We start from the raw sequence: 26,318 nt of genomic DNA, 5'->3' as shown, positions 1-26,318 counted from the left end.
TATTCAATTCAAACCACTGATGACCACTATTTATAGACAAGAGTGTACCTACCCTACTTTCTCCCCAACCCTTCTGCTTCTCATTTGGCATGCATCCAAATTTTTGGTGCGTTAACGTTTAGTGCTCCTGGGAGGAGATGAAGGAAGTAGGTCCATCAGGTTCACAGTGGCCCAGAGAGTGGAAACATCTGCTGGATCCAGATGCAACTGAGGTCCACCCTGCTTGGGCAGGTCACTGGCTCAAGTCTGAAGGGACAGTTGATGCTTATCAACCTTGCCATGTGAGAGTATTTTCTGGGCTCTGGGGCTATACCAGCTAATCCAAGAAAGGAGAAGGAAGTACATTAAATATAAAAAATCTCGGGCTGGGGATTTAGCTCAGCGGTAAAGCGCCTGCCTGGCAAGCGCAAGGTCGTGAGTTCGGTTCCCGGTACCGGAGAAAAACCAAAAAAAAAAAAAAAATCTCTCATTGCATAAGCATTATGTATATTTAAAGCAACTATCATGACATTATAAATTTTGAGTTTAACTTCAGTGAGACTCAAATCTAACAAGAGGAGTTTACCGTGTTATCATTAATTAGATCCCTTTAGCTAAAGATCAATTCCATGCATTTGAAAATTCACTGAGAGAGTCTGGACCCTTATTTGTGAGGAGATCCGTGTCTGAAAAACATACACCAGATTTTTCTAAAGAAGCTAATCTTTTTAGGCTACTTTAAAAGTAGTTGTTCAGTGATTTCAACAGTGGACTTTGAAATTATAGCTCCAAACATAAACTTAATTAATTATTGCTAGATATAATCATTGATTTATAAACACACATATGCACATGCACATTTGTCCTTTCAAAAGTAGTTGCATTTACAAGTATATACTTATTTTCATGTGGCTACTGATAAACAAAACACACATAAATTTTACAGTTGTCTTTTGCCCCCAAGACTTATTTAGTCCAGCTATGTTTGAAATGTTACAGCATTCACAGATTTATTAAAATTATTGGCAACAACTAAAAATCACTTGAAGAAGCATAGTATCCATTTACAAACTTATAACCAAAGAGTAACTACGAAAATCTAAGATTAATTTCTATTAGATTTGCTTGGAAGGAAGAATTTAAACAATTACTATTTAGTTAGAATTATTATCATATATTCTCTCCAGTGGGCTTATTTTACAAACAACACTGAGTATAACTCTAATTTTGATAACTGAGTGTCAGTGATTATTAATATATCGGTATAATTTAAAGAGAAAAAGAAATCTAAACATATAATCTATCTACCAATCTTCAGCAAATAGACTATGCAAACAGGCACTGTTTCTGTTAATCTGATCTTATAACTGCAGTGCCCACTTTTCTATAGTAGTAGCACATTTCTTGATTTCATATATTATAATGTCCAAGAAAAACAGTCCACTTTGTCCAACACTAAGTTTATGCAAACATGACATAACCTGTAGGTCAATAGCTAGAATGTCAAAACATGAACTATTTTAGGTTAATTCACCCCAGAAAAGCCTCTAAATCTGGGGTGCTTTCAGCTTTTATACCATGCTTATCTCAGAGGGTCTTCAAGATTTGATCATTGGTTCCTATTTCTGACATAGCTTCATCTTCTCAATTCTATGATTTATTTCTCAATAAGTAGCCTCAACAATGCCATATAGACACTTCATCTTGCACATTACAATCCCCCCCCAGTTCTCCTTTATTTTTGGTAGAGTAGACATTTATGTATTCTTGGAATTGCAAAGATGATTTCACAAAACTAAATCATAGGAGTGTTTGAGACTAGAAAAAAAGGTCAGGAATCAAGCTGCTAATTTTCCCTTCCAATACTGTAGCTCAGAAACTATTGTCCTTGCTGTTAATATGCTGTTCTTCTGGTTATCATTTTTGCAACTTCTCCAATGTGAGATTTCTGAAATTTTAATAGAAAAGGGGGTTTTAAGTTCTACATTCATTTTAATGATGTTTAGTTTAGTAAATCACATTAAAACATTTTAATTTATTTTAATTTGCTAGTTAACAATTTAAACGTGTAGTAAGAACTAAAAAGGATGTGAGAAGATTGTATTAACTCCTTTTTTGTCTTATCAGAAGGATGACTCTTTGAGCTGACTTATCTGTACAAATCTATACAAAGTATCAAGTTTCTTTTTTCATATTTTCACACAGCAGTTCTCACTTGCTCTTGTAGGGGAATGTTCCCCTAGATCTAATGTGGCACTACAAAGGCCTCGAACATCAAAGCATGTAAACATGGACAAGATGGGTGAAATCAACACTAATGAAATGCTTGTGCATTCTGAAATGATCAAACAGTGAAAAACACACCCTATTAACCACTGTGTTATTACAATATTTTTCAAAAGGGAGCTTGTTCCTTTGGGAATATTCTAAGTTGATTCCTATGTTCCTTCACATTGATCTTCACTTAAATAATTAAGGTGATATCATTTGAACACAATGTTCATGTGTTCAAAACCATGTTCTAACTTTGTCCAAGATAATATCTTATGCCTGCCTAAGAAGGAAAAGTGATAGTTTCAGCTTCTGCTGTCAAGCACTGTACACATGCCTTAGATTCCCACATTAATGGCTACTTGTAGATAAAAAAATATGTAATCAATGAACACTTATTACCACATTTCAAAGGAGAAGTACTATTTATGTAATTTATGTTATGTATTCTTATGGAGAGGCAAGAACTAATATTTTTTTTTGTTATATCCTGTTATGTCTTTTGACTAGACGTCCCCTCAGAGCCTCATGTGGTCATAGGTGGGGCTTTTTCACAGGTGGGTGGATCTAGAGTATGTGACACTGGAATTAATTCATGTAGTGATGCTAGGATGCAGGGCACTATAGTTAAGAGGGTGAGTACTACCCATCCTAAGTAGCCTGGATAACATACAAGGGATAGAAAGAACTACAGCCATCCCTTGTTTTGCTGCCTTCTGCCTACCATGAACTTTTTCTCCTCTGTGATGCTCAACTGCCAAGCCACCTGATTGTGAACTGAAACCTGTACAAACTGTGAGCTAAATAAAACTTTCCTCCTTTAACTTTGAGTGTTGGGTATTTAGTCTTAGCTACAAGAAAAGTAACTAAGATATGTCCTTTGTGTAGTCTTTTGGAAATAGTATTTATTTGAAAACATATTTTTCTCCACTCAGAGAAATGTGTTATTGAAAAAGAAAATGTTTTAAACACAATATTTACCTTACTAGGTAGTTCACCATCAATATTTTCCTTTCTCTCAAGTAACTAATACAGCTTTAAAAGTAAATATTAATATGAAATTCCACCACTATTAACAAGGAACTTCGACCAAGCCAAAGGCTACTTTGAAGTAAAAGTAAAAGATGATTTCTCCGTCAAAGAGTGAACATTTGTCTGACAATCCTGTTTCCCCATAAACTCAAGTCAATAAAAAATGAGGCTCCACTTACTGCAAAGTAATTTGCATTGTAAAATTTAAAACCTGAGTGATTACTTAGCTTTACAAATGAATTACCCTAGGACTTAATGGATTATTCTATATTTTGTCAGCACGAGTCTGGATTGTAAACATAATTTTTTACAATGGTACATGCCCAAGAATAAGTATTGTTTACCTAGAGATAACAATTTATTCAAAAAAACCAGTACTTACTAGTAATGTACATTGAGTGATTCCACTTTTTTCAATAGCTTCCCGTGACACAAATGTAGCAGCAAACATAAATGTAAACTCCTTGTTAAAACCCTGATGGTTCTTTATCATCTGGGCTTCGTCTTCGTTTCTGTTTCCTCTTGGGACATTTCCTTGCTGCTGTTCACGATCTCACTTTTTTTTTTTTACAATTCTTTCAGATCCAGTTTCTATCTTCAGGCTAAGGGTACTAATTGGAACTTTACCATCTCAGTCTTACAGCTGTATTGAAGAAGTTTGCTTTTTCCTGTCATTTGCATTTCAGTTGAATTGTTATTTCCTTCTTATACTGGTCTTTGTCTGTCTTCTTATTCTTTCTTTTTCTCAATTTTTTAATGGTATGTATTTGTGACGGATTCAGCTTTCTTTTCTTACTCTCTTCTCTCTCCATTCTCCCTCTGTCTCTAGATCCCTTCCCATCTCCACAAAATTTACCCATGTTTTCTATTATCTATCCTTTATTTTGTTCTTTAAATTATTTACATTTATTTAAAAGAAACCATGTGATATGTAAGCTCTGTTTGATTTATTTCTCTTAGCATTATGATCCCACAATCTATCCATTTTTGTGTAAATGATTCAAATTATCCTGCTTTATGGCTGAGTATTAAATCCATTTTTTAACTGCAAATTCTGAGAGGGTGAGAATTATTTCTAAGTCTTCCACAGTTAGTCATAAGCAGATTCTAATTTTTCATTGTTTATCCTTTGAATAGTATCATGAATTCTTTACCAACAAAATCCATTAGAAATATAAAATATATGTTTCAGAAAATATGCGATTATATTTACACTCAGATCTTTAACATTATCTGAAAGTATTCATTAATAAAATTTACATTTGATATAATTTTTATAACATTTTACTTATATATCATTTCAAAATTTACCACATTCCATAATTTAATGCAGCAAAATACAAACAGACATCTATTTAGCTCTTTTACATGAGTAACTAGATTTCATGCACCAATGTAATCATTTTGATTTTTTGCAGAGAATAATAAATAAAAAGAATATTAAAATAGAAGCAATTCAAATAATAGTCAACATCCCTTTATGTTTCCAAAATATGTATACATGTGACACAAATCCAAAAGCAAGATGATTCCAAAATATATATCTTAAGTCAAGTCATGTACTAGCAAAAATAAGTCAGGCAACTATCAATTTGAGTTTGTGTAAGTTATTTTTATTTAGAATTAGGATAAACCATCATAAGACTGATTAAAGTCTTACAATATTGTCATTTTAGAATTTTCTTGATAATTTTTACCTTATTTTGTTAATGATACATTATATACATCATTTGCATGCTCTAAACAATTGTATATTTAAAACTAGAGTTTTAATGATATGTCTTATATTTATACTATTTATTTTGTTTCTAGAAGTGTTACTAGTTTTAAATTCCATAGAAATTAATATTTTAAAACTATTAAATTTAGTATTATCTGTTATTTTCTTTAATAGATAGAGCTAAGTTTTATTAGATGGGAAACACTTGTATATATCATTTTTCCCCATTAAGACTCAGACTGAATATTTTCCCAGCAACTTCAGTTTTAAAGTTATGTCCCAGTCACTTTTTATCTGCAGATAATCGATTACTGTATGCTCCGCATATATCCTTCACCCTGTCTTTGGAAGATTCCTACCATCTGTGTGTTCCTTTCAAGAGTATTTCTTCCAGGTTTACATTTCCATTTAGAATTTAGTTACATGATTGAGCTTCTTTGTGAAGCAGACTGTGATTGTGGTCATAAATTTCTTTTCTCTGGAAGGCTGCCCCTGGATGTTCATCAGTTAGCAAGTAAAGCTTGTCAGTTCTAGGTCTTGATCATTCACCCTGAAAACAGTGTTCTAGAAAGACAAACTGTCTTTATGCACATACGATAATTACCACATAAGCTTATTTTGAAGTAATACGAATAATTTTACAACACCTTATTCTTTTATATTGCTTTGAAAGACATGCCATTTGCATTCTATTTTTAAATTCTTCCACTGCTTTGGATTCACCAACATTTCAGTAAAGATATATTTGATAGGAAGCAAAGTAGCCTAGGGAATATAAATGCAAGCAATTCATCAATCTCATGTTTTTCCTTGAGAAGTCAAAATTTGTTGAATAAAATACGGTTTGAATATTTCAGAAAGCTCAAAACATTTTAAGGAATGCAGTAAATATAGTTAGATTAATGAAAACAATATATTTTAATGTTTTATAGCAAAAGTTTGTTTTGATTGTGAAGCTAGATTTATTTTTATTTATTTTCAATCATCAAGTCTATAATACACAAGCAGTTTGTGTTTATTTAGCATTTTGGCAGAATAATAAGCAGGAAAATAAGATTAGAAGAGACAGAAAAAAACCTAAGTTTTTAAAAAATATCAGATAATGTGTGCGAACACGTTAGAGTAATGCAACCACTAGCTAAGAGCATAAAATTGTTATAAACAATGTTCCCTAGAGTTTGATGAATATTCCCTGAAAATTAGCATACTGTAAATAAAGGAAAAAAAATTAGTGATATGGCTGAGTAAAAAAACATGATGGTAGAAATTAGTGAAATCTACATAGAAAGAATATCTTTGATGAGAATATCTTAATACAAGGGCTGGTGCATATAATCATCAAAGCTCTTTTGAAATGCATGGGAAGTCACTGGTTTTGCACCTACATTTCAAATTTCTTCAGGGCTGATACTGATCCTGATAATCAAAAATTAACTCTAATTAAAATTACACCATAGACATAGCAAATAGTATTCAGTTTTGACATAATGTCTTGTGGTTAGCTAGGTCACCTATCTAGAGTCACTGAGCAGCTTAACTTGAAACCATATAGTGGTCATTCCATAGGCTGGCTGCTAAAAGTGGCCTGGAAAGCTATTTTCTCTCCCTGGAAAGGAGAAAGCGAGGTGGAATTTCTACAGGAGAAATATGACTCTTTGGGTCAGGAGCTGTGGGAGTCACTCTAAATCTGAAAAAGCCTTTTGTCATGGATCAGAAGCCAGCAGAGGCCCAGGGCCAAGCTTTGGATACACAAGAGCTTCTGCTCCCGGAACTGGTAACAGAAGGAGTTGCTCACAATGGCCACAGAGAACACCAGGATCTGGTCTACAGGGTTGTCACTGCTGAAAGCTGTCAAGTTGGCACTGTTGTGCTCTGATATGGGAAGGATAAAGCCCTTCCAACCTTTCCTGGCCTTGCAAGACCCACTACCAGCCAGCTTTGTCTCTTTCTTGCTTTGGTCTGGCAGTTGCAATGGAACACGGGGCTCCAAAGTGCTTCCTGTCTCTATGGAAACTGGCAAGCAGCAGGGGTCTGATGGCCAAACTCCAGAGTGTCTAGGCAGAAGGGTGGCACAGAAGGTGCATACCAGGTGTTGTACTCTAAAAGGCAAGCTCTATCCAGAAAGGATGAAGTAGAACCAAAGAAAAATAAAATTACATGTGGTAACCTAGAGCAGTTTTTTAAATAAAACTAAAGGCTAGAATGTACTGATAGGGGAAATAATGCCCCCAAAAGTCTAAGTGTGTGAAAGAACAGAGGGACATTCCAAAGGTGGGAACATTTTGTTCTTAGTTATCAGTCTTAGTTTTTCCTCTCATTTCCTTCCTCAAGTGGAAGAGCCTTCATCGCCCTTCTCTAGAGGATTGTAAACCTAAATGAATGACAATTGTGCTTTTCAACCCAATAGACTTTAGTATGCGAGATGTACTTTGGTCTACACAGCTAGTGAGGCACAACTTTCCCATTAGAAGGTTATTTGTTTAGAATGCCTTCAGTAATTTACTGGAAGTAATAGCATGTTGTGTGGGCATTTAGATATATTTTTAGACTCTAATTTAAGCAAAAAGAATGATCTTGAACTTTTAAAGATGCAGGTTCTTTGTATAAATATCCTAAGCCAATTGATAGAACAAGTGAGAGAAAAGGAAAGAGGATAGAGAGAGATGGATGGAGAGTATAAAAGGCTGAGAATATTTGGGAGAGCCCTAAAGAATAACAAAATAGCTTTGTACTTACAAATGTGTTTCCCAGTTCTGGCACTCCTTACTGTGTTTGTATTTAAGAGTCACATGTTTTGTACCTACCCATCCCTTTGAGATCTTTGCTTTTCACAGTAAATATATGAGAACTTTAATATGACAGCAATATTTTTAAATGACCTTCTTGAAAGAACAGAAAAATATTTTTAAAAAACCCACATCATCAGGAATGCGATTTGATCCAAGGTACAATGCTCCTGTTGGTTTAGAAAATATTTTAGAGTACTTTGCAGTAAGTATAAATACATCTCCAAATGAAGGGTCGAGTATGTGACATTGTTCATCTCATGAGGCTTTTGCATGTATTTAATGAAAGATGATATCTTCAATTTTTTTCACAAATTGTTTTTGTTCTTTGTTATTTTTAAATCTGTTTTTGCCATTGCAAAATGTTGCTCATATTCATACAGAAAAATAGAATGAGAGGCCCACAGCCCTGTTAAATAGCCCACAAAATGTGATTCCTTACCCTGAAAAATTACTGACTGTGACTGACTTGCTCTCGGCTGTGCAAAGCCTCAGCCCTGCCGTCTGTCTAGATACATCTCAGGTGATTACTGCTCTTACAGAGGATGCACTCAGGTGCAGTGTGCACTGGTCCATTCTTGTGGCCCCTGTTTCAACGTAAGCTCAGGCAACAGAGATGGCAAAAACCATTGCCTTTGCTCGGCATCCATTCAAAAGATAGCAAAGCTTGAGTGATGCTGCTAGCGAAAGCATTCTAAAGCATGCTTTGGAATCACTGTCACAGCATGCATTTTTACTGGCTTGGTCTCTTTCAACAATACTGCGGGTTTCAAAGATCTCTCCTCATCTCTTTGTTTATTGTTTTTCTATTCTAATCTTTTTTTTTTGCCTTTTTTCTGAGACAGGGTCTCACTATGCAGTTCAGGCTGGCCTTGAGCTCATTTTGTAGCCCCGGCTGGTCTCAAACTCACAATTCTTCTGCCTCAGCCTCCGAAGTGTTGGGATTACAGGCGTGTGCCACCACACCCAGCTCTATTCTAAACATAAACCCCAGCCTATTGTCGAGGTTAAGGTGGCCTTAATTTTAGAATTGGTTCCTTTATGTCCTGTGAGACAGTGTGCTAGATTCTTGGCAGTCAGTCAAAGTATATATGAAACTTGTGAGGGAAGGACAGCTCTTAACTAACTAAAATCAACATGTTGTAAGACTCAGTTCACTGGATTTTGAACTTGATATTTCCTAACGTAGACAAGGAAAGACCTTAACCACTCTTTGCTTAATTATATGACAGGTAAAAACTGTGAAGAAATAGTGGCAGACGCTCAGTGCACTATTTAAAGACAGGGTGAGGAGAGATTATCTTTTCAGGATATTGAATTACTGCTCTTCATTAAAGAACTGGTGGCTCTTAATGATTCTAACAAATTGTTTCTGTATAACAAATGAAAGTTTTTTTTTGGTTTTTCTCCGGTACCAGGAACCGAACTCACGACCTTGCGCTTGCCAGGCAGGCGCTTTTGCCACTGAGCTAAATCCCCAGCCTCACAAATGAAAGTTTTTAGCCATTGCTGCTTTTGAGAGAGAGGGGAAAAAAACTTTGCCTTAAGAAAAACAGTTCAAATCAGTGTCTACAGAGCAGAAGAAAAATAGCAACTCATTTGAAGAAATTTTATTGGAAGAATAGTGTTTCAGGGATAAAAATATGTTAAAAATGCAAGCAGTAGACCCAACAGGATGCATCAGTGATGACTTTCGGTGGTATGCTCTAAATATTAGCAACTTACTCTATGGGAAAAATAATTGACCTGTAGTACTTGGCAATTCCCATGGTGAAAATACCTCCTCTGCGGTCAGTTTCAAGCAACCAAGGTGTGTTACTGAGCACCAAGTGGGAGGAGTTGCCTCCAGTGGAATCTCGGGAGCTGGTGTGAGCTAGTTCCAGCACATCACAATCTCCAACTTCAGATGTCCTTTCACTCCTTAAAAATAGATACAAAGATCTAAATCTATCTTTAAAATATTTGACGGCAAAAACTTTTTTCCTTTGTTTCACAGTTATGCAATCAAAATTAAGTTCAGTTTACATTCATAGTCACTCTGTGATTAAGCAGGTAAGGTCTGAAAACAGCACTAGGGTTCAAAATCTGACTCCTGTACTTTCTCACTCTGTGACGGTGGCCATGTAATTTAAAGTCTGTGTGCATCAATCTTCAAAATAGAAATGATGACAAGGCTTTCATTGCCAATTAATCCTTGATACAAGAAATGTATCTAGAACTCTTCCTGGTTGCCTAGCATATTGTGAATAATGGAATCATGTTGGCTGCGTTTCACGTATGTTTGCAGCTGGCTCAATGATGGCTGAGAGATAATATAATACAGGAAAGGGGTTGTCAAAATGGGTGTTCTATAAGAGGTCAAATACTTTCAGATTTATAGATGTCAATCTAGTTTTGCAGACATAAATAGGGCTTTTACTTATTTAAGAAATGTGATTGTATACTTTTTTTTTCTTTCTCTCTCTGATATGTAAATTTGGCCAGTTTTATTATTTCCTGTCTGTTTTCAGGGCTAAAAAATGTTTTATATATCTGTTCTCAATCACTGTCTGTTATATCTTCTTAAATATATTATTTATATATTTCAAATAGAACTTTAAAGATGTTTCATGGTATTATACTAGTATATCTTTTAGGCTTTCATGTTTTAACTTTTCCTCTATGAAAAAATTGAGGTTTACTCCACCTGTTCAATTTGATCGCTCTCATACGGACAGACAAAGACAGACACACACACACACAGAGACACACACACACACAGACACACACACACACAGAAAATTTGAGTTACTTTGGTCATTCTGCTGTCACAAATTCCTCTATAAATGCCAGCCAGCCACTATTCTAAGGAAATGCATTCACATTGGACAATGAATATCAATAGAAAGCTCAATTTATAGTGCAGTACACTAAGCAATCTAGCTGATTCAAGCACAAAATGCTTGCTACCATATTCTTAATTGACAGAGTTAACTAAGAGAATCAGATATTTATACAAGTAATACAAGGAAATAAACATAAGGAGGGCAGGAGAAAAATGACAAATATAGGTCTCAGAAAAAGTAGCCAGCTTCTAAGTACCCAGAGTTGAAGTTGCATAAATCTCATCCTGTTCTTGTTTGGTAAGAATGACTCCTCTTACGTGAAGAATTCAGGTGATCTGAGCCAGATCCTGGATTATTTTAATATAAATGTCACAATTAACAAGATTCTAAGTGTCTTGGAAATCTTTGCAGATAAAAAAATAAGATCTTAGGGGGCTGGGGATTTAGCTCAGTGGCAAAGTGTCTGCCTGGCAAGCGCAAGGTCGTGAGTTCGGTTCCCGGTACCGGAGAAAAACCAAAAGAAAAAAAAAAAAAAAACAAAAAAAAAAAAAAAAAATAAGATCTGCCCGGAATCACACCAAACTGACATCTACCTTGACATCTCAATCTCTCCTCAAGTTTCTGATTGTTTTGTAATTCCTTAACAGTTATCTCTTCCTCTTTCCACCCTTCAATTGCTGATTCATACAAAACAAAGTATATAGTAGGTTCCACAAACTATACGTGTAATGAATGCATTAAACATGAACTCTTCATTTTATAGTCTAGATTCTCTAGGTAGAAATATTAGGTATTTTCTTGGAAAGACTCTTTTTTTTTTTTGTTTGTTTTTTGTTTTTTGTTTTGGTTTTTCTCCGGTACCGGGAACCAAACTCACGACCTTGCGCTTGCCAGGCAGGCGCTTTTGCCGCTGAGCTAAATCCCCAGCCCCACTTGGAAAGACTCTTGAGGTTGAATGACAACCTAGACCTACAGCAAACTCATTGTTCTCTCTGGGTTATAACCTGAGTGAAAGGAAACACAGACCTCTGAGAAAAACTTTGCCTCCTCTTCAAAATCTTTTTTTTTTTTTTTCCGGTAGCGGAGATTGAACTCAGGACCTTGTGCTTGCCAGGCAGGCGCTTGTGCCACTGAGCTATATCCCCAGCCCCTCAAATACTTTTTTATTGATTTTGGAAAGCACATACCCTAGAGGTGTTTAGGATTAGTAGACTCTCCACATGAGTTGTCTATTGAGTATGAAATTATCTGACTGCAGGTGTTTGGGGCTGTAAGTCCCAGGGGACCGAAGTCATACTACTTAAAGTCAGAATGCAAATAGGGAGAGGATGGAGATCACGTGATCCTAATATCTTACTTGGAAGGACAGAGTATAGGTGTGCTGGTATATGTAAGCAACAGACATGTGGAAAACTCTACCAAATTGCGTTTTTTCCTTCAGCAGAAAAAAAAAAAGACTGAAATAAAAGACTGAAATAATTACCAAAATTAAGTTCTCTCTAGCACTGGAGATTTGAGGGCAGTTAATACTGACATCTTCTCTGATTGGGTTTTTACAAATTATGCTTCATTGTTGAAATGATTATTTTCATTGTTGTCTGATTCATAAGTAAACAAGTAGTAATAAAGCTATTATTACCAGCAGCCTTTTTCTGAAAGATAAGAATAAAAATGTTAAATTTTCAGAGCCAACTCCAAATGGTTCATTGCCTCTGTTTTACCATGGGAAAAATCATTTAATCTCCCAGTGTCAGTTTGCCCATCTATGAAACGAGAAGGATCATATTTTCTTATGGGGATGTTTTGGAAATTATTTTTGCAAATGTAGTGAATGAAATTGTTGCAAGCATCACTAGTCATCTTCCACTTCTTTAAAGAAGCAGACACTATTATTTACGTACCAGTTGACAGTCAAAATGTCATCTGGGCTGAAAGATGTATATTTATAAGTAGTTGTATTATTTTTCTTCTTTTTCTTTTTGTTTTTTTTTTTTTTTGTCCTTTTGAGACAGGGTCTCGCTATGCAGTTCAGGCTGACCTTGAGCTCACTTTGTAGCCCAGGCTGGTCTCGAACTTGCAACGATCCTCCTGCCTCAGCCTCCCGAGTGCTGGGATTATAGGGGTGCACCACCACACCGGGCATTATTTTTCTTTTTACTTAAGAAATCATCCTCCAGATTGCTCCATTTGCATATTACATCTGTACCACAGAAGCTGAGAAAACTGTCTTAAAGCCATTCTGAGCTTCTTATTCATAAGATGCTAATCTGTGGTGATTATTCCTCTCTGTCTCCAGTTCTGTTTTCTCTGATTTTTTTTTTTTTTTGCCTCACCTCTCTTCACAAGATTGATAGCTCTCCATGTTTCCTGCTAGAGGTCACCTTCAAGCTGAAGGCAAAACACAATCCACCCTGGCTCCTGTTGACTTTCAAGTCAACTAAAAAAGAATTTATTCCGGCAACTTCTAACCTCAATTTTAAAACTCCACCCTAAAGATTACAAGGAGATATTCTTGGAGTTGCCATAGTGACTCTAAGAGGTTCGCGCTGAGAAGACCAAGCTCCAGGTATCAGGTTTTTATACTTGATAGGCTTAATTATCTAATGTGGCCATGAACCTCTGTGCTTGTGTCACTGAAGTCTGGAAAGAAAATGTTCCCTTCAGGCTCTTCTGTCTCTTATGGTGCCAATCGACAGGCTTCTTGATAATAAGATTCTTTGTGCCAATAGAGCAAGCAGAACCTCAAGTGGTGCTTGTAGTAATGATAGAATCATTACAAAACTACCTAAGGAAAGGGAAATATATTTCCTGGGTATGATTAAGTCATCATAATGTTCTTGCATATGTAAATTATCTTTCATTTAATGAACTACTCTGCTCCCAGAATGGTGTTTTACCCTGGCTTTAGAAAGTCATTTTTACCCAATTTCTTCATTGTCATCAGACTTACCAGTTTATTGCCAGTAAGGTGTAGATTATTTTTCTGTGATCATAAATTTTGTGTAACGATTAGAAGTGCATTTGTTAAGTAAATTTATTTTAAAATTTACTTTAATAACAGTAAAATTCTTAGGAAGATGAAAACTTGATTTTACATAATAAAGCCACATTAAGGACACTTTAAAAATAGGCATTTCCTTAATTATAAAAGGATATGTATTCACAAGAGAAAAGCAGACAACTACATAAGGGAACAATGAAAAGTACTGCCTGTATCTTCTGGATTAGTGTAATCACTGTAAAATGTCACCCAGGCTGAACACTAACTCCTGGGGCCATTTCTACTTCAACATCTTGGGTAACTACAGCTACAGGAGCATCCCGGTGTGCCTTCCTTCTACAGTATTTTGATAAATATCTTTTAAAAAGATTGAGACTTTTTAAAGAATAGTATATTCTACATACAACTACATTTTATAAGAAGCCCTGGTGAAACACGATTATTTTCAAATTTTATCATAAACTGAAACCAAAATTCTAGTATTTATATTTCACAGGCTTTATTCAGGAATATAAGAACTACAGGAAAGTTTTTTGAGTGTGTTTTGTACCTTCTTTTAGATACTTCAGTTCATCCAAAGTTTTTCATGCCTTATCTTCAGCAATGACCCGACCCCAAAACAAATAATTAATGCAAGGCTAAGAGAAAATAATGATTATGATGTTACTCTTTGAATCTAAATCTTTATGTGTACCAAGGAAGGAAAGAAAGTTTTCTGGAAAATGTAAAGGAGTGAAAAGGACTCTTCATACTATGTCAGTCATGGCATCCTCTAATTAAATATTTTCCATTATTTTTCTGTCTTTTGAAATATATAGTTTTGTTGGTTTAGATTTCGTTTGAATGAGAAGTGAAGTTCCGTATAGATCTTGAGAAGTTAGTGATTCTGTAACATTCATTTAATCAACATTCTTTTTAATCTCCCTGCAGGCAGCCAAGGGCAGTTTCCTCTAACACAGAATGTGACGGTTGTTGAAGGCGGAACTGCAATTTTGACCTGCAGGGTTGATCAAAATGATAACACCTCCCTCCAGTGGTCAAATCCAGCTCAACAGACTCTGTATTTTGATGACAAGAAAGGTGAATACATTTCCTTTTAAATGTTTTAATCATATTCTAAAATATCCTAATTATAATGAATTTATTTTTCTGAGATGATTCAAATTATTCCTTTTGATTGCCAAACTGCTTCTGCTTGTATTTAAACATGTTAAATATTAAAATACTTTGTTTTGCAAGTCATAAACACTAAAGATAACCTATGTCAACTTTTTAATAAAATAAACAGTTCTAATTTTGTTTTAAAAATACTTTTATGCCTTCTCTTGACAATCACATACTAAACATTAGACACTCTCATTCCCATAGCTGTCTTGCCTATAGGTTGAATATTTTTCTCACTCCTGGTATTATAATGTTGTTTTCATTACACTTAATTTTATATATTTGGAATATTCTATTTGATTTTGGAATCCTTAATGATTTTATCATGCACTGGATTGGAAAGTCAAAACCGTAGAAATGATTTCCAGAGTGAGGTTAAGTGTGTCCATGTTTCTAAAACAAGCTGAAACTAAGTAAGAAGAGGTATTTACTTAAAATCAAGTCCAACTTCATTAATGAGTTTGTCCTTCTAATTAGACATAAATAGATTTGATGAGTAAGAAAATGTTTTTAGAGGAGTAGGGAAATTCACTATGTACATTTCAAATGAACAATGAGTAATGTACTCTAAATTTCTAGTGGAAGTGCTGCTTTAAGTAAATTTAAATTATATGGGATGTAAGTAATTATTTTTATCTGCATTATTCAGTGTAGTCTTCATATACATAGATTTCTTTTAAATTTCTGTAGATAACAGTAAAAGAATTTGTAATTAGTTTCATTTGAAGTATTAAAATGCATCCAAATAAACACTGAGGACTGTTACTATTTGCCAAAACGTGAATTCTGTATGTTTTGTGTAGTGGTATATTTTTCACTCTTTAATGTTGTCTAGAACTAAAATGAATTTTTAGTTTGTTTTAAATTGTAAATACATAATGAAAGACTGCTTATACACCTAATTTGTTGATTCAGTGACTATTTACTGAGGACCCCTTCGTACCAAATATTAGAGTGAAGGAACAGAGAGATGAACCATAAGCCTGTATGGGGCAAACAGAAGACGCGAACAATACACAATGGACAAGCAAAATATATGTAAGAGTATGATGGTAGGGAATATGTTAGTCAGCATTCTCAAGAGAGAGAAACACTGATTAGATAGATGCCAGATTAACTAATTTTTATTTAAATTAACTAATTTTTATTTTAAGAAACTGCTCAAGTGGGTTTGGAAACTGGTAGGTTTAAAATTCGCAAGGCAGGGCCAGGGAGATAGCTCAGCAACACAAGTGCCTGCCTGGCAAGTGCAAGGTCCCAAGTTTGATTCCTGGTACCAAAAAAAAAAAAAACATCTGCAGGGCAGACTGGCAGCTAGAGACTCAGGGAAGAGTTTATACTGCAATTCTGGGCGAAGGGCAGTATGCAAGTAGAAATTCCTCTTCCTCAAAGTCCTTGCCCCTTCTCTGCAACCTCCAGGTGACTGACTGAGGTCCACCAACATTACAGGTTTTGCTATATTACTTACCATATTAATTATTATATTACTACATTAATCTCTCCTAAAAATCGCTTCACACTGTCTGAACTAATTTTTCAGCAAACGTCTGAGTAGAGTAGTCCTCTCTGGTGCATGAGGGATACAGTACAAGACACCCACTGAATGTGTGAAACTGCAGGTGAAGCCAATCCCTGCAAACACTGTTCTCTTACACTTCCTGATATTATTTTTACTTGCAGTCAACTACATGTAACTGTGGAGTTCTTTTGTGTGTGTGTGTATGTGTGTGTGTGTGTGTGTGTTTTATTTTTTTGTTTGAATTTCAAAGATAAGAGAATGAAAATATATTAACAAACACATGTACATTTATAAAATAACACATAGACAATACAATTAATACAGAATTTCAGACAGGTGATAGGAAATTAACAATGGTTGTTATAGTATATTATATTAAATTTGAACATATAACCAAATTCATAAATAGCATAACTATATACTATAGAACTCCACATATTGATATCTGACATCAATATCACTATGTTAATTTTAAAATATTGCTTTTCCTACCCTTGCATAAAGTGTAACAGTTTGGTTTCGTAGCATGTTTTGAAAGAAAGGTACCAAGTAACCACTATGAATGTTTTTTTTTAAGTTAGAATTTCTTGTTATCATTCATCCATCCTACAAATACATAAGAACATTCTCCACTTTTTGGTGTGAGACTGGAGATTGAACCCAGAGCCTCTGCTCTGAGCTACATCATTAGCTCCTTATTTTTTTTTTATAATTTTAAGACACCATTTCATTATGTTGCTAAATTGCCCAGGTTAAGATCAAAGTTAACCTGTCTCAGCCTCCCGGAGTGCTGAGATTACAGGCACGTACCACCATAGAACTACATTCTTCACTTTTAACCAATGTTACGCTTTTCAAGGACATCTATGACAGTCATGTTTATAGTAACATCTGCAATGCTGAGGTCAAGTCCTCAGGCACAAATACAAAATCTATATTAACACCTTTGCTTCCTCTTTCAAGAATTCTATAAATTGTCTTGTACAAGAAACCTAAACCTAGAATTGATTTTGAGTACTTCAAAATAATGAAGCCCTCCTGTAGAAAATAGAGCAATCTACAATACAATATTTGTAAAGACTTGGAAATAAAGCAAAATCTTCATTTCTGAGGGATAATTTGGGGGAGAAAAAGCTCATACTGTATTTATGATAGCTTGCAACATATTTTTGTACCTTCACACTGCCATAAAATACCAAATCTGCCTGACTATATTGTTTCTGGAACTATTCACTTGCTTCATTTAATTTTCCTTTTCCAAAGGAGGCCTAGAGCTTATTGCAAGAGGTGTGTGTGTGTATGTGTGTGTGTATGTGCATGTGTATGTGCATATGTGTGTGTGTGTGTGAGTGTGGTTGATAGTAGGTCCCTGATTTTGTTGTTGGGCATTTCCTTCATTTGTTGTGGTGTTTATCATCAATTTTAGTGAAGGAATAAAAAGTGCTGAGTAAGGAAACCCTTCCATGAGTAGCAAACTCCCAAGTCTGTTTCCTCACATGTCTCGAGTGACGCCTCAGAGTAATGGATCTGAGGCCCGTCACGTTCATCAAATGCAAGAGTTTGACAATGGAAACACTTTTAAGGATTCTAGACCACAAGTTTTCCCACACCATCTTTTGTCTAAATTTATCTGTCCGGCCTTCCTCAAACCTAAATTTTGGATAAACAAACAAGCCAAGTAGTGTCAGAGCCTACGTGCATAAACTAAGCCTCAGTTAGAGAAATACAGCAACCCAGGTCTGTTATGCTGTTGACAACCATATAAGAGCAAGAGAGAAAAAGAATGAGTTTTCTGTTCCTAATTATGCAAGCTCTTACAGGTGGCAGCTACAGTTAAAGGCTCTATCTTTAGCTCGACACTTATTTCTGTCTCAGATTTTGTTGCTAGTGACTTTTAGCCTTAGTTACACAATGCAATTACCCGAGGAGCTTTCCAGTTAGACCAGGCATATGCAGCCCTGGAATGTTTTAATTGTATCTCAAATGATTTTGAAATGCGGCTGAGCTTCAGACATTTTAGGTTATGTAAGCCGCTACTGACAAGACTGCTGTACCCCTGAGTCTGAATTTCTGAACTGACTTAGCTTAATGAGCAGAGAGAAAGGAAGGAAGCAAGGAAGCAAGCAAGGGAGGCGTTAAGGAAAGTAGGGTAAGTTTCTCCACACAACAGAGCAAGCATAGCTCACATTGTGAACTTGACTAGTATAGTTCTACAAAGGACCTTTGTGTGAGGATAAGTCAGGAACACTGGTAATACTTGAATCAAAAAATCCTTGTTTATTTGGAATTATTAGGGAAAGAGAAACATGCAGTGACTTAGCAGTTTATGATCAACTGGAAGAGAATTAAGCTGAAACCCTCAAGGGTCTATTAGAGAGGCTATATGTGAATATCCAGTAATATATTCATAGGGAACAGTAGGTGTTACTTGATGGCATTGGCTGAGACAAATCTTATATTGATTATTCTTTTAAAGTAAAGAAAAGCACATAAAATTCAGACTTCTGGTCATCCTAGCAATTTAATGGGATCAGTGGCTTTTTGCCATTGATACATGGAAAAACTGATATCAAGCACTCAAGGAAATTTGTCTAGAAACTTTCTGCGCCTGCTGACTAATAGGGAAGGGATTTGCACCCAGGTACAGCTTTGCTTTCGTTTTAACTGCAATAGCTGAGAATGAAGGCATCTGAGCACCAGGCCACTTAGGTATAACCCCAGGCACCTCTACCATCGATCTCGGACAGCCGCCTTTTTGTTAAAGAGCAGCAGTTTCTTCACAGTTGTTGACGATATACATGGAACAAGACTGACAATTCCATGAAAGCAGCCCTTCCCAAGAGCGCAGCCCATGAAAACAGAAAAGTACTGTACTAGGAGTGCACAACATAAGTTCGTATTAGCAAAACAGAATATATTTAAAAATAAAGAACGCAAAGTTCTAATTAGGGTAATATTCAATAGGAAGAAAAGAAAGTAACTATAATATATAGAAAATGTGACAAGCCTCATTGATTTTGGAAGTTGTTTCTTTTGTTTTGTTTTGTTTTGCTTTTTTTTTTTTGGTTTTTCTCCGGTACCGGGAACTGAACTCACGACCTTGCGCTTGCCAGGCAGGCGCTTTTGCCGCTGAGCTAAATCCCCAGCCCCTGTTTCTTAAAGATATGTCTCACAAAGCAAAAAGCATGGATCTGAAATGATATACAGAAAATAAATCATGTAACATATAGTGCATAAACAGACCTTTCTGCCTATCCCATCTTCTGTTAGGATAAACCCCATCAAAAACCTTGTATCTTTCCATGTTCACCTTCAACTGCAACATTTCTTCCCAGGATTCTTTCTAAAATATTCATTCATTTTTAACATTTTATTCTTCAAGCGCAATATGCACATAAAATTTGTGTGTATCGGCTTCTTGAAGAATATGCTTCCACTTCTGCTATTGATGATGCCATTATTGTAAGTTTTCATTAAACATAAAATCTTTAGTTTTGGATTTTATCATTACTACACTTTCTTCCTGTACTCCTGTTCTCTCCAGTAATTTCAGGAAATGCATAAAAATAAACAGGTGCTTTAATTTTTTTTGATATTAACCTATGTTGTGGTAGGTTAAACTCTACTAGGATCAACATTTGGAATTTTGACATTCCCAGCCACATGTGTATACCTGAAAGCTTTCATAAAATTTTAAGTTTTGAATTCTTTGTAAAAGTATAATTTCCCATGTTTGACACCCTTTAGAAAAATGAAGCTTCATTTATATTATTACTTTTAGAGTACATTTTTATTTAAAAATAAATGTGAAACTGAAACGATTTTCTACAATTTTTATTTGTAGAAATTTCTACAAATAAAGTAGAAGTACCTGTGTAAAATTTCTACAAATAAAAAATTCTGTGTAAAATTTCTACAAATAAAGTAGAAGTATCTGTGTAAAAAAGACCTAACGCTTCAATTAAACCCTCTTGCTCAATGCACATCCTTTTTTACTAACATAATTTTTGCTAAAAGCCAAGAAAGAAAAAAAAATATTTTTACAACACTGCAAAAATTTTTATTCTGTTTTCCGGTGATTCCTTTGATCATTCAGCAAATGTTGATTATCACTGTGCTGAGTTGGCAGTTGATTATACCTCTAATTTTTGAGTCCATTCCATATTGAGCAAAGCTACTTGAAAGAAAGCTTGTCATGATTAAAATTAGATTTTCTTTGTGTTCTACTCGTCTGCATTTTAGTCTCCATATTTGGTAAGTACATTTGTTTGTTACCAAGACATACAGATCAGCACATGGTCAGTAATTATTGCAATAACATTAAACCACCTGGAGTTTATCTGCTTTGATGTTTAGGGAAGTAAAAGTGTGATAAGCTGGCTAGAGTTAGACTGCGTAGTTAGTCACCGCCACTGTGTTATATATTTCCAAACGAACAAATACAAATAGGGAACAGTTTCTGGGTAAATTTTTCAGTGTCTCTGCTGCATTTTGCAAATTAGTTGTTATAAAGGATGTTGGGTTTTGCAAGTGCTCTTAATCTGTAAATATCTAAACATCTTTGATATCTGAAAAAATTCCAAGGTATAATTTTAGTTCATTTGGATAAATATTTATGATTGTGGCTACGTCTCAGGAATTTTTCTGGCATTAGATATACTAAAACATGGATTTCACCCCAAACTAGCAGGATATAATAAATCATCTATATACAGGTAGTGCAGCAGATATGGAGTAGAAAAATATTAGGTCAAGAAATTTTTAGGTAAAATATTGTAATTATATTAGCTAAATAGCAAAGTTCATTATAAAAAATGTACGCAGATCATGTACTTAATGAATGCACCATTTAAGAGCCAATAAAAATAATTTGACTTGAAAATCTTCATGACTAATAATAGATGTTTTTGATGAAGAGAATTATTTAATGCAATAATTATGAGTTAATTATGTTGTATTTATAATTATGAAGAACACTAACATTTTACACAAGAACTTGATTGCCCAGTGACCTACTGATACCTTTTCTGTTTGAATAACCCTTTAGTTGGGATCAGCATAAATATTATGGGAATTTAAAATATTCTAGCAATTTAAAAGTAAGTTTTAAAATAACATCATCTAGCCAGGTGTGGTGGCATACTCCTGTAATCCCAGCTCTCCAGAGACTGAAGTAGGAGGATCATTGTGAGTTTGAGACCAGCCTCTGCTACAAAGTGAGTTCGAGGCCCGCCTGAACTGTATAGCGAAACCCTGTCTCAAAAAGACAAAAATTAAATAAATAAATAAAAATAAAAATAGCATTATAGTTTAGTATATATTAGAAAAACCTCAATAGTATTAAAAAAAAACTAGTATATAAGAATAAATTTAGTTCTGTGTGTAATCACATTATTTTGATTCAGGCGAATATTTTAAAAATTTTTGACAGGACATATTGAAGTTTTACTCCTTAACTTTAAGAGTTTTTAGCCAATTGTGTTTTTCTTAATTTATGCTAGACTTTGAGAGAGTGATACTCCCACCTATGGTGATTCTACCTATGAAAATGCTCTTTGATGGGGGCCGGGGATTTAGCTCAGCGGCAAAAACGCCTGTCTGGCAAGCTCAAGGTCATGAGTTTGGTTCCCGGTACCGGAGAAAAAAAACAAAAAAAACAAAAACAAAAAAAAAAAAGAAAATGCTCTTTGTTAGGCTGAAGTAGACCAAAACTTAGGAAAATATTTAAAGTTTTCTTTTTCCTCAAAAGCTTAGAAAATTTGAATTTATCTGTTCTAGTTACAAAATTCTAAGCAACAGATACGGTGAAATAGTATAATTTTGCCTCTACTGCTCTTAACTTATAACCCAGAGCTATGGCCACGGAGTGAGGCACCAACCAAACTTTCATCTTCTGTATTGAGTGAAGGTCCCACTTACTAAGTTCAATAGAATCCATGCAGGATCTGTGCAGGATATTCTCTCACTGCTGGAAAAAATCCTTTATGGAAAGAATTAAAATGAAGTAAAAATCAATGAAAAACATTTCTTTATCACTTCTTGAAAGTACAGGAGCTTTTTCAACTCAGATTTTTAACAAGTCGTCTTCAAAGTATCAGTTATATTATTCAGATATAACTAAACAAAGACAAAATATAAAGTCATTCATTAATGATGATAATAATTAGAAAGCTATTAAATTATGGATTTACTGAGATTAAAATGTTAATGAATATGATGAGGTTTTCCATTCCCCTCCTTGATTTTCTTGAGTTGTTTGGGATATTTCTCCTATTTATAAATACTGTTTTCCCTCCCCTTTGTCTCTTCAGAAAACAATTCTCCATTCTTCATACAAAATAAATAATACAACTTAAAAATATCTTTTCAGAATAAATATTTTACTGTATTTTTATATTTTGTGAGCCTTAAAATCCATAAATTGATATATAAGTTCTCTATATTCCGCAACTTGCTTTCTGAGTCCTAGTAGGCTTTTGTACATGATCCTTAAAATCAGCAGTAAACAAGCATTTTGCAGCCCTGGTGAAACGTAGGAGGTAGTTTTATTTTAGTACCGAAATGTAGGTGTTTGCAATAATTAAGTCTCCTGCCTTTGTACTTGTTTATATTGAGACCAGTGAGTTGACTACAGAACATGTGGAAAGCAGGGCAAGGGAATGCTGAGGCGCTGCATGGAGTGGTCCATATTTATCACTGTATGTTTTAGAAAGAAGGTCAGTTGTTTACCAGGAATGGCAGCACAAATCTAGACATGAAATACTGTGTTTCAACTTTAAAAGCCTCTTTAAACAAGTACACTCCATCTTTCTAATAACAATGAAAATCACACCCAGTAAGATTGAATCAGCTGGTAAGGAAATACTAATTTGTGATGTTCTTCTATGGAGAGAATGATCACTAGCCATGCATTTACTTCTTTGTAACTTAAAATCTACTTCATGAATTTTGCAAACATTGTAGATGAGTTGATTGTTTGAAGGTTATAAACTCGGTAGTCAGAGATGTTGCCTTTGAATCCCAGTTCCACCACGAACTTGGATGTCATCTTGAACTGAGCTGATCGATTCTATCAATCTCAGTTCCAGCTCACAAGCCCTCTTGCCAATAACTGTGTGTGACTACCTTCTATGTCCAGGTGCATGACCTGAGTCCTCCTTGGAGTTTAATTTGAGATTTGTGAAGCATTGGAAAATCAATGCTACAACGTTACACAAAATTAAAAGCAAAACAAACCATAAGTCTGCTACTGAAGGTGTTAAGCCATTTCTACTTACCAGGAAGTTGAGATCACATATAAATGACCTTCCTTTAATGAGAATTGGGTGGATTATGGATAAATACTTTGTATTTGTCAACTTTCCCACTGATGGTACCAAATGCTTTTACCCATAACTTAAATGAGGAAATGGTTTGTTTGGCCCATGCCTTCAGAAGTTTTAATCCATAATCAGCTGGTTTTGAGTGTGTGCTGGAGCAAAGGTGCTGATCTCACAGTGATCGAGGAGCAACGCACAGAGAAATGACACCAGCAAGAGGTACACTGTCCAAAGTTCGTCTCCAGTGCCTCACATCCTGGTAACATCCTTTCCTAGCAGCGCATTTAGCTTTAAGCGTCAGTGCATTAATCTATTCGTGAGTATGATGCCCCCATTGTCCAATCACCACTCCAGGAATCTCTTACAGCACAAATTAAATTTGACTGTCACACACTGGAAATTGCTTTTTTTAAATTAATGACACAATATAAATAACAATATTTAGCATAATAATTTATTGGGTGCTCTAACTATACGGAAGGTGAAAATGAAACCAAATTGCTAATTTGGAGCCTGAGTTGTTACCCAGAAGGCTTTGAGGGAAATGGCACTTTGCGGGCAGAGATTTTAGGAGGAAAATGGCCAGTCTCCCCTGACTTTCTTGCTTTTTTATTTGGGCTTTGGAATAAGACATTTCTGTAAAGAGGCTCTTCCACCTAGAAAACTACTGAGCCCCTTCAAAGAAAAGCAGGAGAGACAAAGGAGAAGTGGCGCTCATATCTGACACTGGCAGCAACTTTAATTGAGCTCTGTGTCTTTTATTTTTCAACTGATTTATAGTTTGTCTATTAACTTCTCTCTAAATATTCTCTTACTAGCTGTGTGTTTCGTAACTCTTAGAGTTTCTCATTATATTACTCGGTATTATCTACGAACAGCCCTAGATTAATGCATAGCACTTTAGCAGTGAAATAATTTTAAAATAAACTTGGAAGAAAAAATGAATATTTGAGCAGCTACGGGAAGGGAAGCTCTAAAGACAGAAAGGGAAAGGTAGATAAAAATGATACTTAGTAGCACAACTATGGCATGCTGGTAGCCAGAATCAGAAAGAGAGCCATAGAAATGCAGGAAAAGAATATGTAAAGCAAGCTGGACCTGGGGGTGCACACCTGTAATCCCAGCACTCAGGAGGCTGGGGCAGGAGGATCACTGAGTTCAAGGTCAGCTTGGGCCACAAATTGAGTTCAAACCCAGCCTGAACTGCATAGCAAAACCCTGTCTCAAAAAGACAAACTAATCAAAACAAAGCATATGTAAAGCAAGAGATAAGTTGGGCTTTTGTGATGTGACTAGTTAAAAAAATAAATTAATCTCACCTTTCAAAATAGAAGCACCTTAAGAGCCACATGATTGCTTATATTATTCTTAGATATGATAGTATCTCACCAGACTGGAAATGTAGCTCAGTGATAGAATACCTGGTAGCATGTACAAAGCCCTGGGTCAGTCATGAGTACAGAAAAAACAGAATAAAACAAAAGTAAAGGTAATCACTCCATATTTATGTCAGAGAGAGTCTCATTCAGGAATTTAATCTTAATTGTGATTTTCTAAGAAAGTCTAGGATTACATATTCAAATGAAAATTTTAGACATATTCATTCACTATACCACTATATTCTGATGCTATATACATATTAAAATAAGAATTATTAATTTATTCAGTAACAATTACTGAATTGTGTTTGTAGTTGCCTTGTGTTTTGAGTTGTTTTGGGCAATTTGGATTTTGCAGAAACCAAAATAGGCAAAATCTCTGCCTTCATGCAACTTACATTCCAATAGAAACAAACTAATTATAAGCAAAATGAATGGGTAAATATACATTGTGTCTGAGAGTGATAAAGTCTATGAATAAACAAAGCTCAGGAAAGGGAAATAGAAAATGGAAGGAAAAACACACATGAGAGAAAGTCTCATTAAGATGCTGACACTGATGCAAAGACCTTTAGGAGATTAAGAGCTACCTATGCAGCTATTTGTGAGCAGAGTGAGCTAAGCAGAGGAGCAACCCGAAAGGGAACCGTTTGGAGCCTGTAGGAAGGAGGGCTCAGTCAGTGTGTCCCAGAAGAGTGAACGGAAGCTGAGACGAGTCTTCTGTAAGTGGGCAGCGACCGGGAGGAGATGGGGCTTTCTTGGCCATTGAGAAATTATGGCTTTTTCTCTCTGGTGTTGAGCAGAAGAGGAAGGTGATCTGATCAGCACTTTTTGCTGTATCACTTTGACTAGCATGAGGAAAAAATTATGAAGGAAGAAGTGAGTGGATTGAATAATAGGTATACCAGTTACACAACTATTCCAATAATCCAGTCAAAAAACTGAAGCTGATTCTGATAAAGATCAATGAAGGCGATAAAAGTAGATTAAATTCTGTATGTAAGGAAGTAGAACAAATCTACATAAGAGTAGAACAATTGACCCTGCATGATGGCAAGACTGTAGGGTTGAGAGATCAGAGAGGAATCATGTGATGTTGTAGATTTTCATTTGAATATTTGAAGTAATAAACTTGAGAAGAAGATTAAAAAATCTTACAGAGATGAGAGCTGGTACTGTCTGGTGTAACACTGTAAGATTTGAATTTGGCCTTGTTATATTTGAATTTTTTAAGATACAGTAGGGGGGACTGGGGATTTAGCTCAGGGGCAAAAGCGCCTGCCTGGCAAGTGCAAGGTCGTGAGTTCGGTTCCCGGTACCGGA

The 26,318-nt window shown here is 35.3% G+C and overlaps 1 protein-coding gene across 1 annotated transcript in view; it reads left to right on the top strand.

Annotated features, from left to right (window-relative positions):
* The window catches only part of Cadm2 (cell adhesion molecule 2), a gene marked incomplete at its 5' end in the record, with an annotated part of 285,487 nt that overhangs the window by 51,497 nt on the left and 207,672 nt on the right, over window positions 1-26,318 (top strand). Inside the window, one exon of the mRNA XM_005375539.2 lies at window positions 14,545-14,694. Within this exon, the coding sequence (XP_005375596.2) occupies window positions 14,545-14,694 (150 nt within the window). The remainder of the gene's footprint in view (window positions 1-14,544; window positions 14,695-26,318) is intronic.

Source organism: Chinchilla lanigera, unplaced genomic scaffold (genome assembly GCF_000276665.1).
Source record: "Chinchilla lanigera isolate Chin_1 unplaced genomic scaffold, ChiLan1.0 scaffold00006, whole genome shotgun sequence".
In the NCBI taxonomy this organism is placed as follows: Eukaryota; Metazoa; Chordata; class Mammalia; order Rodentia; family Chinchillidae; genus Chinchilla; species Chinchilla lanigera.
This window is presented reverse-complemented; position numbering and strand designations above follow the sequence as displayed.